The sequence below is a fragment of the Mya arenaria genome, chromosome 10, assembly GCF_026914265.1.
Source record: "Mya arenaria isolate MELC-2E11 chromosome 10, ASM2691426v1".
NCBI lineage: Eukaryota > Metazoa > Mollusca > Bivalvia > Myida > Myidae > Mya > Mya arenaria.
Window position 1 is genome coordinate 73,383,891 of NC_069131.1, and position 20,511 is coordinate 73,404,401.

Genomic DNA, 20,511 nt, shown 5'->3' on the forward strand with positions numbered 1-20,511 from the left:
CATAATGATTGTTAGGACGATTGGAAACATAATGATTGTTAGGACGATTGGTAACATCGCCACTTCAATGACCATGTACTTTAATAGCTTTAATCCATCTTAAGTTGCTCGTAAATGTTTTGTTCGTCAAGTGTATTCAAGTGACGATAGGAGAAAGGGAGAAAGAAAAGGTAACAATTAGGTTTATATAAGTCTAAAATGGTGTATTTATGCAAATTCTTTCTATTACATTGTCACGACGGAAAATTGGATGGGGGGGGGGGCTTAGTCATCGTGCCCCTTCCCCCCGCGCAACCCTGTACCCGCTTTAGCGTTTTGTAAACTTCAGACAGGATTAACGAACTTCTGACGCCATATACAAAAAACGTTTAACCTCCCGACAGTGGAAACATGATTCTTTATTCAGACTATTATTCATCACGCAAATCTTGATTGATAGAATATAATCCGTAATGAGCAATGATCGGTGATATTTATCTAGTTTGCATACTAATCATGTTTAGGTAAATGAATATGGATTATAAATATGAAAATTATACATTTTGAAAGGCCTTTGTGATGGGAGATAAAGGTGTACGTTGAATGTTCGATTAAATGTTTCAATAATAGATGTCGCGATTAAAAATGAAATGCATTAATTCTTTAGAAAACAGATATTAAAAATACAATTATTTATAAGAAAGTGTCAACAAAAGGCCAAATATATTGGACATGATTTTATGCTCTTTTTAACAGAAACGGATTGAACGTTTCTAATTCACGAGCACACAAATACTACTTATAACAAAACACGTTATAATACATAACGGACGTACTAATATTGAGAACGATATAAGAATCAAGCGTTCTTGTACGGTGTGTTACGCTACTCGAAGAGATTTGTAACACAACAAAACCTGAAAATGTCAAAGGCGAAAGGAAACTCAGGAACGACCAAGAATTCAAAAACAAAGAAGCAAAAATCAGGTATATTGATTATTTTGTACTTAGTTGTATCATTTGATTAACTTTGGTATATCCATAAAATGACAAACGATGAACTGGTTGGTACTAAATGTTGAAAGACATAGTTCTTTGATAAAGAGATAACATTTTGTAATTATTCAGTGGTAACTGGACTGGCTCAAAATGATTCATTAAGTGTTAAATGAACTCCTTGTGACATTTCTTTTTAATTCTGGTATTCCCCTGTTATAGTTGTATTAATATTTCAAGAGTATGCATATTTATTGTTAAACGGGGTCTTGCGTCTACTGTAACATTCGCTTAACTTTTTTCTTTTCGAACGCGATGCCGATTTTTAAATCAAGCGGGAGCTGTAGTTAGCAATTTTTTTGTTATTAAAATGTTAATGTTTTTTTATCTCATAAATCTTTTTTGATAAGTAATCCACCATTGATCCAATAGAAAATGGTTGAAAACTTAATAGCTTTCGTTTGGGTTGATATATTGGAATTAAACTTGGTATATAGCAACAGTTTTTGAAGACCATTTATGGGATTGGTCTAATAAAAAACTGTTAAAACTTAATAGCTTTAGTTTTGGTTGATAAATTGTACCCAAACTTGGTATATATGAACATCTCATGGTATTGGTCTAATAGAAAACATTTGCTACTGAATATTTTTAATTTGGGTTGACATATTGTAACAAAACTGTGTGAAAGGCTAACAAACATTCGGTGATTTATAGAGGTTTATCAGTAAAATAAAAATGATATATCAATTTTTAAACAATGAAACAACAATTTGATGTGTTTCTCTCTTTTGACATTAAGGCCCGCTCTATTCACTTTCAACTCAAACGTCAACACACACGGGGCTGGGACACAGTTCCAAAGACGTCATTTACGTTCGCATTTATTTTTGCCGCGCTTATTTGAAAAATTACAATAAACTTACATTTAAAATCCTTTTAAGGCATATCATAATTAGAAAAAAATGTTAAAATCATTGTAAGATCATAACATTGTTCACCCCGTATTTATATTTCGCTCGTAGCTATGCCACTCATGAAATATAACTCTCGATGCTCACTCGGTGAAGGATATTGCGATATTGCACTAAAACAAACAATTATCCTTCATCTGTACGTCCAACACTTTATTATCTCACACAGAGATAGAACAGATATTTGGGAAGATCGACCTGAACAATGACGGCCGGATATCCATCATCGAGCTCACGAAGGCCGCCCGCCACCTTGGTATGAACCCGACACAGGATGAGGCTGCACAGATGATCGCCGATTGCAACCCCTCACGTATGTAAATCACAAATAGTATATTGGATGTGGGGTACGCATTGCTCACCCACAGTCAAGAGAATATCGTATACTGGGGATAGTTTGGATTTACCATGAAAGATACGAAAAACTTATGATTCTCTGGAATAAGTTTCTTTTTCCAGGGATAAGTTACGATTTTCTTGAATAAGTTACAATTTCCAGGAATAAGTTAGAATTTCCAGGGATAAGTTACGATTTCCTTGGTTAAGTAACGATTTCCCGAGTAAGTTACGATTTTCTGGGATAAGTAACGATTTTCTGGGATAAGTAACGATTTCCTGGGATAAGTTACGATTTTCTGGGGTAAGTTACGATTACCTGGGATAAGTAACGATTTCCTAGAATAAGTAACGATTTCCATGGATAAGTAACGATTTCCAGGGATAAGTTACGATTTTCTTGGATAAGTAACGATTTCCTGGGATAAGTAACGATTACCTGGGATATTTTCTTTGGATAAGCTACGATTCCCTTGGATGAGTAACGATTTCCAGAGATAAGTTACGATTTGTAACCTGGGTTTAGTAACGATTTCCTGGGATAAGTAAAGATTTTCTTGGATAAGTAACGATTTCCATGGATAAGTAACGATTTCCAGGGATAAGTTACGATTTTCTTGGATAAGTAACGATTTCCTGGGATAAGTAACGATTAGTTGGAATATTTTCTTTGGATAAGCTACGATTCCCTTGGATAAGAAACGATTTCCAGAGATAAGTTACGATTTGTAACCTCGGTTTAGTAACGATTTCCTGGGATAAGTAACGATTTTCTTGGATAAGTAACGATTTCCTGGGATAAGTAACGAATTCCTTGGATAAGTAAGGATTTGTAACGATTTTCTTGGAAAAGTACCGTTTTCCTAATAAGATCTGATTACCCAGACATAATTCAAATTTCCTATTATAATTCAGATTTAATGGGAATAAATAAGATTAAATGGGCATATTTTCACCTATTCCGATCTTCGGCAATATCCTAATCAGGGGCGGTTCCAGGAGTTGACGTTAGAGGGGGCATAACTTAGGGGCGCATCCTTTTGACATGCGCCCCTCCCTAAGAACCGAATATATATTGCATAAACTATTTGCATGTAGGTTTGGGGTTACTGCTACAAGACCATTATAATAATTTGTAGTCAAAAAGGTGCATTTTGAGCATGTCGTTTTTTCTCTCCGATAATGAATAAAAAGTTACCTTTGACGATTTTAGAGGGTGCGCGCGCCGGGTGCGCCCTCCCCCCTCTAAAGCCGCTAATTCCAACGATGAATTAGCTACAACAAGGACGCAATACATTTGTTTAATGTTACCATATAAAGGTAATCTAGCAATTTATACCACATTTTAGACAACAATCAAATAATAAATCTTGATATGTTTTAGTTATCAAAACATAATAAATTAAAGAAAAGTGTCGTGAAAAATAAGTTTTGTCAGATCTTTTTCGTTTTAAAAAAACATTTTTTTGACAGCAACATAAATTACTTCCTAATGAAAAAAACTTACCTTCCAAACACAATTCAGGATGATATAGACCTGTGTAAAATGAATACTTTGCAATATTTTACTCGTATTTATATATTCAGGAAGATAAAACGGATATTACATTATTAGTTTTGGAGTTTATTACCATATTTTACACGAAATTTTTCGTTTTATAAGCATCGAAGTTACAGTATCGCTTCCTTGAAGTTGCACTCTCACAGACTGAACGCTTTGACAACTTTTTTGTCTCGGAATGAGCCAATTTATGCGAAAATGCATGAAAAACAGTGATATAAGACTGCTGACAAAAACCAACAGATCGCAGATTTTCATATTTCAGTTCAAAACTTGATGTTTTATGCAATTTTCTTAAACCGTTAGTAACGCTTTTAGCCATAAAACATTAATTTTCGAACGGAAATATGAAAATCTGCGATTTGATCTTTTGTCAGCAGTTTGATAAATATCATTAGTTTGCATATATTCACGCAAAAAATGGCTCATTTCAAGACAAACAATACAAAAGTCGTCAAAACGGTAAATCTGTGAGAGGGCAGCTTTAAACTGATACTCGTATTTAAAATCAATACGTTCACATGTATAATGCACCAGTCAATTGTATCCACGGCCCTACCAGACTCGGAAAAGCGGGGACTTGGACTTTCGGTCCAGCCAACCCCAGCTAAAATCCCCGCCTTGCGCCTTGCGGAGACGTACAGATGGTAAAATCCTCGCCAAATGTCCCCACATCCCAGGGACCCTAGGTAATGCCCGCTATATTAAAAGAGAAAACCAAAACACCGCATTGACCGGCACTGCGGGGCCACCTGAAAGGTAAAAACACGACCCGTTTCCCCGGATATCCCCGGTATACCCCCGAGGGGGGGGGCGTGGTTACAATTGACTGGTGCATAACACACATTCATTTTGAGTGATAAACCTTTAACTACTTACTGAATAATGCCTTAAGTTAAATATTAATTACTGATAACAAGATTTTAGCCGTGTATTTAATAGCTGAAAACGCAAAACTTTTAAATAGCTGGTGGGTCTTATTACATTTACAGTGATCAACTATCGTCTCATTATTAGGAAGAAAAACTGTTTTCTGCGGCGTTCCTTTAACTTTACACGGCATCCTTCATAAGAACCATTGTTTTCGATAATAATTCACCCTTTTCGATACATTAAAACAATTGTATCTACTGTGGTATATCTTATTTGGGAAAAGAGTGCATTTTTAACAAATAAATTACTGTCATCATAACCTTCCATAATTTTCACAGAGGAGGGGTATGTGAACAAGTCAGAGTTCAGAAAGTTGTTTTCGGACCAGAAGGCGGACATCGACGCACAAGTGGAAGAGATGAAAACCGCCTTCAAGGTCTTTGATAAGGATAACAGGTGTGTGGGGAAAGGGGATGCGATTATATAGGGGTAGGGGATGGGTGCAGAGGGGGAGGTTACAGGTGTTGTGTGGGCTAGGGGATGAGATTATATAGGGGTAGGGGATGGGTGCAGAGGGGGAGGTAAAAGATGTTGTGTTGGGGTAGAGGTGAGATGATATAGGAGTAGGGGATGGATTCAGAAGGGGAGATAACAGGTATGTGTGAAAGGGTTTGAGATTGTATAGGGGTAGGGGATGGGTTCAGAGGGGGAGATAACAGGTGTGTGGGAAAGGGGTTGAGATGGTATAGGGGTAGGAGATGGGTGCAGAGGGGGAGATAACAAGTGTGTGGGGTTAGGGGATGGGGAGGTATAGGGGTAGGGGATGTGTGCAGAGGGGGGGGGGATAACAGGTGTGTGGGGGTATGGGGTGATATGGATTAGGAGTAGGGGATGGGTGCAAAGGGGGAGATAACAGGTGTGTGGGGGATGATATGGGATGGTATAGGAGTAGGGGATGGGTGCAGAGGGAGGGGATAACAGGTGTGTGGGATGAGGGGATGGGGTGGAATAGGGGTAAGGGATAGGTGCAGAGGGGGAGATAACGGGTATGTGGGGGTAGGGTGTGAGATGGTATAGGAGTAATGGTTGGGTGCAGAGGGGGAGATAACAAGTGTGTGGGGGTAGGGGTGAGATGGTATAGGAGAAGGGGATGGGTGCAGAGGGGGAGATAACAGGTGTGTAGGGGTAGGGGGTGATATGGGATGGTATAGGAGTAGGGGATGGGTGCAGAGGGAGAGATAACAGGTGTGTTGGGTAGGGGAGGGGGTGGTATAGAAGTAGGCGATGGGTGCAGAGGGGGAGGTAACAGGTGTGTGGGATAGGGATCGGACTGGTATAGGAGTAGGGGATGGGTGCAGAGCGGGATATAACAGGTGTGTGGGGTAGGGGACGGGATGGTATGGGAGAAGGAGATGGGTGCAGAGGGGGAGATAACAGGTGTGTGGGTGTAGGGGTTGAGATGGCATAGGAATAGGAGATGGGTGCAGAGGGGGATATAACAGGTGTGTGGGTTAGGGGGTGATATGATATGGGAGAAGGAGATGGGTGCAGAGGGGGAAATAACAGGTGTGTGGGTGTAGGGGTTGAGATGGTATAGGAGTAGGGGATCGGTAAAGATGGGGAGATTACAGGTTTGTGGGTGTAGGGGTTGAGAAGGTATAGGCATAGGGGATGGGTGCAGAGGGGAAAATAACAGGTGTGTGGGGGATGATATGGGATGGTATAGGAGTAGGGGATGGGTGCAGAGGGAGAGATAACAGGTGTGTGGGGTAGGGGAGGGGATGGTATAGGAGTAGGCGATGGGTGCAAAGGGGGAGGTAACAGGTGTGTGGGATAGGAATCGGACTGGTATAGGAGTAGGGGATGGGTGCAGAGCGGGATATAACAGGTGTATGTGGTAGGGGACGGGATGGTATGGGAGTAGGAGATGGGTGCAGAGGGGGAGATAATAGGTGTGTGGGTGTAGGGGTTGAGATGGTATAGGAATAGGAGATGGGTGCAGAGGGGGAAATAACAGGTGTGTGGGTGTAGGGGTTGAGATGGTATAGGAGTAGGGGATCGGTAAAGAGGGGGAGATAACAGGTTTGTGGGTGTAGGGGTTGAGAAGGTATAGGCATAGGGGATGGGTGCAGAGGGGAAAATAACAGGTGTGTGTGGGATGATATGGGATGGTATAGGAGTAGGGGATGGGTGCAGAGGTAGGGGATAACAGGGGTGTGGGATGAGGGGATGGGGTGGAATAGGGGTAAGGGATAGGTGCAGAGGGGGAGATAACGGGTATGTGGGGTAGGGTGTAAGATGGTATAGGAGTAATGGTTGGGTGCAGAGGGGGAGGTAACAAGTGTGTGGGTGTGGGTGTGAGATGGTATAGGAGTAGGGGATGGTGCAGAGGGGGGGATAACCGGTGTGTGGATGTAGGGGTTGAGATGGTATAGGAGTAGGGGATGGGTGCAGAGGGGGAGGTAACAGGTCTGTGGGTGTAGGAGGTGGGATGGTATATGAGTAGGGGTTGGGTGCAGAGAGAGAAATAACAGGTGTGTATGGGTAGGGGTAGGGATTGTATATTAGTAGGGTATGGGTGCAGAGGGAGAGATAACAGGTGGGTGGGGAAGGGTAGGGATGGTATAGGAGTAGGGTATGGGTGCAGAGGGGGAGACAACAGGTGTGTAGGGAAGGGGATATGATGTTAAAGGAGTAGGGAGTGGGGCAGAGTTGTGATGGCACGTGTGTGGTGGGATTGAATGGTATAGGAGTAGGGGACGGGCGCAGAGGGGCTCGGGATACCCGCACTGTTCAATTAACGCTCCAACGTGCATGCGAGTGAGTTTTTGTTTTATTTGTTCGTGGGATCATAAGGACAAGGGAAGGGGAAGTTCAAAAGGGACACGGGGCTCAAAGCTATCTTTAGAGTATAATGGAAAGGTGGCATAAGGCTATTATCTTGGCAATTGTTTTGCCTTTACAAGGAAAGGTCCGTTCATTTATAAATAAGGCCGATGAATTATTCCTTTACGATAACCGTTATTTTTTTATTCTTTTTATTTACAATATTTCATTTTAATTATTGGTAATCTAAATCCACAGTGGTACATTCAGCCGTGACGAAATCCGGGAAGTTTTAAACATGGCCGGGGAGAAAATAGACGACAGCGAAATCGACGAAATGCTGCGAAAGGTCGATATTGACGGGTACGGCAATATCTCCATTGATGGTACGAACTGTCCTCGACATGCATCGTCACAGGCATAAAGTTTACTGGGCACACGCCGTCATAAATTCACTCTCTATCGCTGAGCGTAGATAACAGTATCGGCCAGAGACGGTCATATATTTTTGGGATAAATTATATACATACTAAGAATATATACATGTTTGTATGTCCAAAAGCGTTTCCCCATTGCCCTTTTAGCCAGAACTTTCCAAACTGAGCACATATCAGCTCATGTCTTTGAACGCTAAGAAACACTAGTTATACTAGTTACCACTTTGGCGGAAAGCGTGGTTAAAACTTTAAAACGGCTTTTTATCCCCCTTGTTTAAAATTTGGGACGGGGTGGAAAAGGTCTTCAAGGGAGGGGGGGTCGTTATTGAGTTGAACGCGTTACGTAGCAACATAACAAGTATACAATGTATCAATGTATAACCAAACATGTTTCCTCTCAAATCCCAACCTCGACTGTCCCTCCTTTTTTACCTTCAAGGGGGAAGGTGTGTGTGTTGGCACGCTGTCGGGAGGGATGAGGGGAGGGAGGGAGAGGGAGGGGGATAACACAAATTTCCACGGTAAACACCCTGAGACCGTTTCTGCCAACTATGACCCTGAGTGGTGTGTAACCTCAGACGCCGGGATCATGAACATACATGAGTCTTTTTTCAATCTCCATCTCTATCAAATCTCTATTATTATTTATTTTCATTTTTGGGGGGTCTAATGTGAAATGTCGGCGACTTCCTTCAGAAGTTTTTTTTTAATCATGTAAAAAAAATCATAACTCATTAAAGATATGCATGTTTTTCATGCTTACTTAACTGTATTTTCTTATCAAATATAATATTAATTTGCATGCTTTCTTTAGTGAAGTACCTAGTCTGTAACGCCAGCTCACAGTAGAGTTTGTATGTTGATGATCAAAGAAGTGTTTTCTTCTCTTTTCAGAATTCGCTGTGATGTGTGACTTATGAAAAGGAGAAAAGAATACCGAGTTTTAACTGTGCAGACTGATTAAAACAAATAAAATTGAACATTTTTGTAACTTTTACGAAATTCTACCCCCCCCCCCAACCTTAATAGTTGCCCAAAAAATTCGTTTGAAATTCGATAAAAATGATGGGACATTTCACATTTTTTCGGTGCATCTTTTGAAATATGTTTTTAAATAAAAGGGATATTGATGCGTGTTTTTTCACTTCCTATGTAGAGCTTTTCTTGAATACTGTTCTGTACAAATTTAATAAAGATGCGACTTTTAACAAACAAAATGGTACCGCTTTTTTTCTTGGACGTTATCAAAACGCGGGGTGGGATTGCTATATTAATTAATAAAATGCTATTTGAAATTATTAAAAGAATAAAAGGGAGTTACACTAAAGGAAATAATAAATAGTTAGGCTAAAAAAATACCTGTGTTTCCGGTAACATGGCGAAAAAAAATAGAGTCGGTAGGTCGGGATTTTTTTTTACACTTTCCATATCATGCAAATTTCTGTTGCATCAGATCAATTATGTTTTATCTTCGCGTTTCCTAATTTACCAAAAGTCTGATAAAACAGCATTGTTTAATGTCTGAAATCATTTCCTTAACTTCGACTACCGTATTTCCCCGCCAATGTTTCCCATGAAATCTGGTGCTTTTTTGTTTACAATACTCGTTTATAAGTCGTGATCGGTTTTTAGGAAAAATCCAGCACTTTAATTTCAACAAATCTAAGATAATGTTTTAGCCAAACAGTCAATTATCAACAAAATTTTAAATTTGCTTGAGGAAAATCGCCGATTTTCTTGTCAACTGTGAGCTCCTTAAACTAGGCCCTCAAGTGGAGGTAGGTTAATAAAACAACAAGTAAACGCGGTTATGGATTTATCTTATTTTCGTTCATTACTGCAATCAAAGATTCATTCATATTTATAGTGAATTTCATTGTTTTAAGATTCCCAGACGACGATTATTGATTGTTATTTTTTTTATTGTATGGTATTATTGTACCAGCCTAGGCGAAATCCTGGCAATCAAATGGGATCATACGGTATCCGATTAACCGAATTAGATACAAACCATAGCCACGCGCTTTTGATCTTATCACCGCTCGTGCTCTGACGTCACAAATTGTACCGTTTGATCTGCAGCCGACACATTCCATTAAATGTGTTTCACAGGTTATTGTTTGGATTTCAGTTGATGGGACTTAAATAAGGCGAAATAAATAACCATTGATAATTGCGGATAAATTAATATAACGATTAATGAAATGTGTATTGGAACCTGGCAGTTAGCCTGCATGAATTCGCAAAGCCTAATCGTAAGAAGCTTGCATGATATACGCAAAGCCTTATCGTAAAAAAAGTAAGTTTTAATTTGGACATGGATATGGATAAATAACACCGCGAACAAATATTTCCATTAAAAAGACAGCAAAATATGTCTCCGGTGATCAACCACCTGTTTTGACCGTAAACATACGTTTGCCAATTTTAAGATATCGGACAGGGTTCGCCGCCCTCCGCCATTTTGTTTTTCCGTCTCGGTAATCCATAATCAGAAATGAAAGTACATTCTCCGGGGACATTGAAAGACAAACAACGAAAATAATAACGATATATTTAAAGAAATATATTTTTTACGAAAGAATTTAAAAAAATATATATTTTTTTACTTTTATGTCTAAAAAAGATTAGGGTCGGCGAGGAAAAAATAGGTTCGGTCGGGTTACCGGAAACACAGGTATTTTTGTTTTTGGCCTTATATATTCTTGAAGGGGAATACGTTTTATTATAAAAGACACATGGATTTGACGTTGAAAAACACGTTTATATCTTTTAAAGCTGCACTCTCACAGATTTACCATTTTACAACTTTTTTTTGTCTTAGAAAGAGAAAATGTTTGCGAAAATATCTGCTTACCAATGTTATAAGATTGTTGACAACAGATCAGAGTGCATACTTTCATATTTCTGTTCGAAAATTAATGTTTTATGGCTTAAACTGAACGGTTTAAGAAAAATCCATACATATCAATTTTTAATTATAAAAACCTGCGATCTTATTTTTTGCCGGCAGTCTAATATAACTGGTTTCCATGGATTTTCGCAAAAATTGGCTCGTTCCAAGACAAAAAATAAAAAAGTTGTCAAAACGTTCAATCTGTGAGAGTGCAGCTTTAACTGCATCTTATATATGAATTGTGTTTTATCTGTGCGTTTGTTTCAAATAAACATACAAATAACTATAATGTATTTCTTGTAAATAAATGTATCGTACTCATGCAATCGTAACAACTCGGCCATCTCCGGCAATATTCGGGATAGACCTCGAACACAGGCTTCCATTCGGAACTCCTCGGCCATCTCCGGCAATATTCGGGATAGACCTCGTACATAGGCTTCCATTCAGAACTCCGCCAATTTTATCGAAATCAACCTCGGATGTATGCCGGTACTTCAGTTGAAGTAGTTCGTATTTTTTTTGTATTACATCATTAATTAAATGTTGTGTTTAAGAATTGTATTTATTGATCTAAGTTAAAATTGTTTGCCAGTGAAGCGTTTTATTGCAAACATAATTAAGATTCCCAAGAGTTAAGTCATAAAGTTTAACTGCTAAATAAAATTACTACGCGATCTACTTGCAGCGGTCTTAAATGTACCGCTTTTTGAGTATGGAAACCGTCCAAATAAATCCGATGTTGTTTTCGATCAAAATGACCGAGGAGTTCCGAATGATAGGTTTCAAGGTATACGAACATGTGATGAGGCCGCCGGCGATTTACTCAATTATCATTACGCTAAGTAGATGCGAGATGTTCCGATTGTTTCACATGCACTGTGGGGAACGGATACCGGATATATCTCAAAAAAGTGATAAAGTGATAAGCGTTTGATTTTGACACACGGTTATTTTTTTATCATTTTGTGTATTTTATGGTGATATATTTATTAAAATCGAAGAGTTTTGAATAGCTTGATCCTGTCCAATGTACGACTATGATGGAAATGTGTCTCCTCTTTTGTATAATAGCACGATTCTCACTGAAAGTTGCATGATCGCTCACAAAAAAATCACATAAATAAATCAGCATAAAATACCCACAAAGAAAACAAACCTTACCATGTGTCAAAATCAAACGCTTATCGATTTATCACTTTTTGTGGCCGTTCCACAATGCATATCGGCGTGAAGATAAATCGAAGTAATTGTGTATGACAGACACATCTTACCTGATGTGAACAAAATAGGATGAAAAGTGTTAAACCTGATCTCACTGCATGTTGTCAAAACCCTGTTAGGAAATATTTGCACGAAGCCTACAGAACAACATTAAATATATACGTGTACATCTGTCATTGACGTCGCGTGGAAAAGTTTGAAATGGATTTCAATGTTGTACCATGGAGGGTCACGTGATCAAAATGTACCAGCCAGCAGTATTATCGTAACGTGCAACTTCAAACAAACACCAACTGTTACAGATTCAGAGAAATCATGCTCGAACCTGAAGGGGCCCACTGGTCTATATACACACTTACTTCTCTATTCTCACAGAGCCCGGTCTTTGCTAATTTGCATATTAACACCAAGTTAACAACCGTTATGAACGTACTTCCGTTTATAAGCGAATGTTATAAAGAACGCAGATCCGCCGCCTACAGCGGACCATTACACTATGAACGCTCATCCGCCGCCTACAGCGGACCGCTACGCACATCCGCCGTCTACAAGCGGACAGTTACATTATTGTAAAATAAAACTATAAAATATGTTTGATAAAAACCACATTTATAAACAAATAATTATATAAAATGATTAAAGAAAACAGAAACATCAAGATAAAATAAAAACGTGCAAATCACATGTTAACTCTAACCCTTTAGCCATTAAAGGGACTATACACCAGATTTGCACCAAGAAGGATTTTTCTGTAACGAATCTCAGAACAATTATTTATTAAATGTTTTACTCTTTGATATCATAAATGTAAAAAAAATACCGAAATGTAAAAATCAATGACCAGATTCGACGCGGTGTCGCCTTAATTGCAGTCCAGTGTTGTATCCACTGTGCTATAAAGGCTTACCCTAATCGCTTGGAATATTAAAGCTATATACCTAACTTTGTAATCTCACGTGATATCATCGACTAGCCAATCACGCATAAGAATGTATTCTACTAGGTGTACAATGTAGAATATCAAGCCATCGAGTTTCGACTGTATGTGGTACTTCAGTTAGTTAGTTTCAATTCATTGTACACATCAATACAGCCCCTTTAAACATCAACTTTGAACGTAAATATGAAAAACTGCAAGCTGAACTTATGTCAGCAGTCTCATATCACTTTTTTTCAGACATATACGCAAAAATTGGCTCATTCCCTGACAAAATATAAAAAAGTTATCAAAACGGTGAATCTGTGAGAGCGTACCTTAAAACACAACTGTCGCTATGGTACTTGCATTTCATTTATTCTTAAGGCAAGTTTAATTTATCAAGGTTACAATTAGGAGAAACCTGGTATAAACTTACATGTAGCAGATGGTTTATATACATAAATCAGAACACCTTTTGGCGACAATTACAAGGGTATGCAATGACATTGTTATTATATATTAAAACTGCACTCTCATGGATTGAACGATTTGACAACTTTTTTATTTCTTGTCTTGGAACGAGCCAATTTTTGCGAAATTCTTGGTAACCAGTTATATAAGACTGCTGACAAAAAATTAGATCTCAGATTTTTTTTAATTAAGTTAATGATGTTTTATGCATTTTTCTTAAACCGTTAGTAAAGGTTCATGCCATTTAACATTAATTTTAGACGGAAGTATGAAAATCCACGATCTGATTTTTTTATCAGTAATCTTATAACATTGGTTTGCAGATATTTACACAAAAATTTGCTCTTTCCAAGACCAAAAATAAAAAAGTTGTTAAAATGGTCTATCTGTAAGAGTGCAGCTTTAATATAACGTTGCAATCAGTGTCTTCAAATTTAGTATATACAAATTCATTTTAGCTCGATTGTGACGAAAGCTAAGCTTATAGAATCACTCTCGAGTCCGTTTCCTGGGCAGAAACCAGTACTGTGTCCTTTGTTGAGAGGCCATGAGAAAGTACCCCTGATGGGGATCGAACCCACAACCTCTTGGGTGAGAGGAGGACACCTATACCACTAGACCACTCTCACCTCCCTTCTACCTGTCTTCAAATTTCGTTTGTGAGAGGAAGAAAATCGGCGACATGGTGAACAAATGAATATATTGGTTTATTTATGAATCATTTATTAGGGAGTTTCCCTCTATTTTCCATTGTGCTGTTAGTACTGGCGGACTGAAGGTGTATTTGATGGTTTTGGACACATCATGAGTCAAAGTGAATTGGTTGTCCAATGTCAGGACACGGGGCATGTGTCGCTTTTTAGATTATCTTAAATTGTACACGATACACTTGTTAAATGATGTCTGACCGTTTGCATTTAGGAAGGCGTGTAAACGAAGCTCCTTTTCACGTTTAAATCGTATCAAAATCAATATTGCGCCTCTAGAAAATAATTCCGAGATAACTCAACTTAACTCAACTCAACTCAATTCAACTCCAGCATGGATTACATTGTTAAGAAGAAGGAATACTCTCCGAAGGATTTTTACGAGAAATTCAGTAAACGGTTGCTAAGAGTTGTCATGATTACACAAGGCTACTGTGGGGACGTCCAGCAAGATACGTTTGATAATGGAATGGTAATTATTTTTCTTAAAATATAAAACATAAGCTATAAAAATATTGCCTTTCATGCTATATGATTTGTGTTTGCTTTCCATACAATAGTTAAACCCTGTTTAAATGGATTTTTATGTGTTATTGATTACTTAATCTTGGAGTACAATCATTGGCGGATCAAGGGGGGGCATCCGGCTCCCCACCCCTCCCTAACCTTAATCGTCAGGGGTTAACGTCAGTAATGGACAAACAAGTAATAAAATACGCCCAAAATGCACCATTTCGGACTAGAAATTGTGAACATTTTCTAACGAGGGAACTCCCATCCCCCCTTCCAACACTTTAAACCAAATAAATTTCGGTTCGGAGGGAGGGGCGGAGGTCAAAAACTTATGTAACGCCCCCTCTAACGTCAAGTTCTGAATTTGGCCCCTGGTAATACAGTTTGGAAATTTCTAAGAGTATATACATTTACAAATGGTAACAGCCGTTTTTCATCACATCCACCTGATGTCTTGCTAAAGACATAGTATTCAACGAAAGTTATAACAAATGATAATAATGCATTAGTCAGGGGCGTGTATGCGCAGGCCCGGCTAGGAGTGTTCCAGGGCATGCCTCCCAAACAATTTCTAATTCATGTGCCATAGCTCTCTCTGTGACTTGAAACAGTCGTCAATTGATTTGAAGAGGTCTCTTATTATTTTTAAGAGAAGTGCAAATATTTGAGCACACAATTTTGCCTTTAAGATACTGGTACTAAATCGAAAACGAAACTTAAGTTACACAATAATTTAAGACAGCATTTAAGGTAGACTATGATCAGCTTGATAATTTCTCAATGTGTATCATTTCCTGAATTCAAAAACAAAATTTAAAAGAAATTTACCGTCAAATAACAATTGTATTTAAATTTGAATTACCCTACCCCCCATTTCAGGATTGTTGATAAAAACGATATCACTCAAGAGACAAGAACAATCCTTTACTTAATTTATTTTTCAACATTTTGGTAATAATTTGGTATCAAAGAAACAAGAAATATATTTGCTTTCAGAAATAGTTCATTATTGATTACATCACCAACAAATATAATCATGCTGCACTGAAATAGCCATATGGTATTTCAATTTTAGCATACTGTTTTGACCGCGTAAAATTGGAACGTCGACGATTTACGATTTAAATGCAAAACCCCTCAAATAATATTTCTATTCGTGTTCTCCATAACATAGGCTACAGCATTAAACTTGAAGAGTTTCAAGTGGAGGTTTTCATTAGGGATGTGATACCTTAACTGTTTATGGACAATAGGCAAGCTTAAAACCTACTACAAGTTGAAAGTAGGGATAAATACCTGAATCCATATATCTGCATAATTTCATGTATGAAGTACATTGCAACTCTGTATTAATTTCACTGTTGATCAAATAGCAAGGCGAAAAATGATAATTCAGAGAAACGAAATGTAAAAAGAAAATGATTCGGAGACCGGGTTCGAACCGGTGTCGCCAAAATTGCGGCTGCGTTGTATCCACTGTGCTACGAATCTACGAAAGCTTACTCTAACCAATGGAATATTTAAGCTATATACCTAACTTCGTAATATCACGTGATAACATCGACTAGCCAATCACATATAAGGAATTAATTCTACTAGGTATACATACCTAGTTATCTTTTCTAATGGAACAATACAAAATTAATTGTAAACTATGTAGTAGTACTTCAGTTTAATAGTAAGTTTCAATGCATTGTACACATCGAAACCAAGTTTATGTCAGTTTTCGACTATTTTCTTTTTTCGCTATTTCATCATTCGGAGTGCAGCCCCTTTAGGGAAGCGGTCGAAATCAGGATCATCTTGGGTCCGAAAAGTCCACCAAGTAACATGTTGACTAAGAATTGCGCGGTCGGTTATTTGTTTCCGTGCATTCTTATTTGGCATTTCAGACGTAGAAAGATACGTTTTCATGTGTTTTTCATGTGTTTTAATAGCTTGTAGTTCCGGTATAAACCCCCCATCTGATTTTTATAATTCTTGACGGCAAATGAAAATAAATATTGTCTCCTTGCCTCATATCTGTTTCTTCTCTTCCTGCTTCTGTGACCCATGCCTTTATATGGACATTTTGGTAAAGAAATTGAATTTTGTAGAATGAAGTTACCCAAAACAAGATGACACAAAAACTAATCAGAAAACAGTGATATTAAAACCATATAACATCGTAAAAACAGTTAAACATCTTACTTTTACACCGGGTAATATTTTCAAATTTGAAACATAATGAAGGAAGTTTTGAAACTCTTAGCTATATAGCGATCATTGACCTTTCGTTCATATTCACCAAAATTAGGATTTATTTCATTTTTATTGTAAGACAATACCTCGTTGTAACAAACAACGGAGTACATGTATTCTGTTTCAAATTTTAAAAAGATCCGTAGCCTATAATTGAATGACAATATCATTTACATATCATACGTACCATATATGGCAGTTTTATTCTATGTACATAACAGAATGCAGGTATTCCGAATCTGCGACGGTTTAAGTGAGGTTTTGGAGTCTGATATGCAAGATGGCGGCAAAACAATGACTAAATAGGATTTTCGGAACCCTTTTTCGCCCTTTAAGTAGTATAAAGTATATGTTTCCAAAATATCATGACGCACATTTGGCTCTACAATAACCATACCTCCCTCGCTTTTTTTCAGGTGATTCGGTTTCAGACAGTTTCTAAGCAACCGAGAGTCATTGCTAAATTTAGATTTGGCAAGCATATGCGGCACGTGAGCATTCCACACACGTTTGAGGAACCGGTTTGTGTTAAAGGCAGGGGCAGAAAAGGTAGCGTTATTTATTACTTATACTACTATTGTTATTGTTTCTGCTGCTGCTGTTGCTACTACTTCTACTCCTACTACTACCCCTAATACTGCTACTGCATTTTCTGCTACTCCTGCTGCTGCTACTACTACTACTACTACTACTACTACTACTACTACTACTACTACTACTACTACTACTACTACTACTGCTGCTGCTGCTACTACTGCTGCTGCTGCTGCTGCTGCTGCTGCTGCTGCTGCTGCTGCTGCTGCTGCTACTACTACTACTACTACTACTACTACTACTACTACTACTACTACTACTACTGCTACTACTACTACTACTACTATTACTACTATTTCTACTACTACTACTACTACTACTACTACTACTACTACTACTACTACTACTACTACTACTACTACTACTACTACTATAATATTATAATAAGTACTATAATAAAAAGTGTGATGACAATAAGAGTATTGAGTGTGATGTGTATGCGGTTAAGTTTACATTGATATTCAGTCACCAAAACAAAGACGATCGCTGAAATACTCCAAGAGCAGACTCTACCATGCGTAATTGAATTTCCGAAAAATAGAATTGTAACAGTTGGTAGCCAGACGATTGTTACAAACAACATTCCAGAAATTGAACTCACAGGCACGTTTGATGAGATGTATCTACTGGGAAATTACATCAGTTCAGGTAAATAACTTAAAAGAATTAATGCAATCAATCTTTGGTTTGGATGCATAACCTCAAATTTAGAAAATGTTGGTTATATCATCTTGGACAATATTCTACTGTTTGCAAATAAATTTATCATCTAATAGTTTTAAAGGTTGAATCAGTGATTTTGCTCTGCCCAAGTCACAAAGTGAATTTCGCATCAAGACAAACATCTCATACATCAAAGACATCGATTGTCTAACCTATGAAAAAGTTAATGAGGATGCGAATTTCCTTATTCTTATCCGACAGGAATAAAAAAATGGCCTTACCAAATTGATATAATGTCAATCATAAGATTCCAATATAAAAAAACTACCTACACGGCAAGTAAATAAAAAACAAGAACACTTGATCATTTAAGACCATTCCAATTTAATGTTGAGTGCCATGTTCCAATTTCAAACCTACCTACCCTGTTGGAAACACTTATCATTTTGGGCCATACTATATTGATTAGACTCTTAACGTCAGGTTTCAATTTAAAAACCAAACTCTGCGCCAGGAAATAACAGTACCTTGATCAAAACAAACGACTTTTAGTTTCTTAACACAATTTTTAAGTCCATATATCCGAATTTTCGGGGTTAAAATTTGAGTTTTGTAATGTTTTTGTTTAAATATTCACATACTCAATTCGTATCCACCTGATAACGATAAAGACATAATTATTTGGGCGTGGACTTATGTTTTGAATGGTATTACAAGCTAGGTATGTTCGTCTTTTATCCAGATGCAGAAACAATGGAGCCTGAGGTCACTTATGTGCCATTCTACCTCACACATATTGGCTTTGCCGTTGTAAAGGGGCACAAGAGTAAAACAAAGGACGAATGGAAGACCTTTCTCAAGGACCTTATCACTGCCACTTTTTTCCTATGATTCATCTTATGGAAATGCAGGTATTTGAGATTGCAGTGATAACTGTCAATGAACGTTCCTATTAAAACCTTATCATACACTGTAATTTCTTCATTTTCTTTCCGAAAAAAATCTCCCTTATATGTTCATCAACTGATTCCCCGATTTAGACTTAAATGTAATGAACCATAATGAAATGAATAGGTTTCAATGAAATTCAACCAACAACTTATTTTCAAACATTTGCTTGTAGAAATTGCTGAATATACGACACAACCCACAGAAAAGGTGGGAGCCGTGTATTCCTATGTCGAACCAGGTTTGTACATCAATTGTTGGTCCCTTGTTAACCAGCTGTACGCAAACGTGGGTACTACAAGAACAACTCAAGAAGATGAGAAACTTTTAGTGGATGAAGAACCTGACGACGGGGAGGATTATGAAGAGGTTGAGTTTTATACAAAGATATATACGAATGCTACTACTACAGAACATATAAAGCAGCAAATAGACTCTATGGCGCTTCCAGATGATATTTCTCACTCTGAATTCCTGCCGAAAGGACCCGATATGAGACATCATGAAAACTACAAGAAATTGTCTGAACAAGGTAAAGAAGTAAAAGAAGTTAAATCTTGTATCGAGGAAATGACGACCAAAGATAGTAATTGTCATCTTCAGAAGAAAATAGAACTTGCAAAAGCACATCTGAAACCAATAATAACAAGAAATGCGACGACTTCAGCAGTGAATACCAATAAGGGCAGTCCAGGAGTGGAAACACACAATATACTTCCAGGAGCAGAAACACAGAATCCGCTTGTAGTCGCGAAGACAAAAGTGATAAGTCCAGCAGCGAATACCAACAAGGCAAGTCCAGAAGAGGAAACAAACGAGATACATCCGGGAACAGGGATACACAATGCACATCTAGTTGCGGAGACAAAATCGAAAAGTCCAACAAATAAATTGAAGACACCACCAACACGGTTACCAAAACCGAAAAGATTTGATGGATTTAAGCCAAATCCTGCAAACAAATCTACAGAGATAAAGGGTTTAGTACCTCCTGAATCACACATTAAACCAAATTCAGACGTGTCAGATATTTCCCCGGCCGCGAGAAATGCAAGACCTTCAGCAAAAGTAATTCCAATTACTGTTAAACCAGACGCCCAATACATTGTGGGAGGAATTATGGAAAAAAATCCCGACTTGCCCTTCCTGTTATCGTTGGACCAGAAGATGTACGTGCTTTATCAGTGTGTGAAGTTACTGGCTACTTGGGATTTCTACATCTTAGTAGTTATGCAGAAGCCTTCTTGAACTATGAGGTAGACGGAGAGCTCCTTACAAAATTGTCGAAGAATGACCTTATGAATGATTTGGGCATGAAAGGAATTGAAGCAGAGAAGATAATTAACTTTTGCA

At 38.0% G+C, this 20,511-nt stretch overlaps 1 protein-coding gene across 2 annotated transcripts; it reads left to right on the plus strand.

Moving 5' to 3' along the window:
* Positions 1-519: 519 nt before the first annotated feature.
* LOC128206538 (neo-calmodulin-like) lies at positions 520-8,968 on the plus strand. 2 transcript variants are annotated; one of them, XM_052909085.1, is made up of 5 exons: positions 520-966; positions 2,119-2,262; positions 5,058-5,175; positions 7,804-7,931; positions 8,877-8,968. In XM_052909085.1, the coding sequence occupies exons 1-5, from the start codon at positions 903-905 to the stop codon at positions 8,900-8,902; spliced, it is 480 nt and encodes a 159-aa protein (XP_052765045.1). In that variant the 5' UTR covers positions 520-902; the 3' UTR covers positions 8,903-8,968. The 2 variants fall into 2 exon arrangements, with proteins under 2 accessions (XP_052765045.1, XP_052765046.1); XM_052909086.1 differs by having other exon boundaries at positions 7,804-7,908.
* Positions 8,969-20,511: the final 11,543 nt, after the last annotated feature.

Excerpts from the sequence above, each read along its gene's own strand:
- LOC128206538 (XM_052909085.1), top strand. The coding sequence starts at position 903 with ATGTCAAAGGCGAAAGGAAACTCAGGAACGACCAAGAATTCAAAAACA. Across the intron at positions 5,176-7,803 it reads GTCTTTGATAAGGATAACAG|TGGTACATTCAGCCGTGACG; the intron begins GTGTGTGGGGAA and ends CTAAATCCACAG. Across the intron at positions 7,932-8,876 it reads CGGCAATATCTCCATTGATG|AATTCGCTGTGATGTGTGAC; the intron begins GTACGAACTGTC and ends TTCTCTTTTCAG.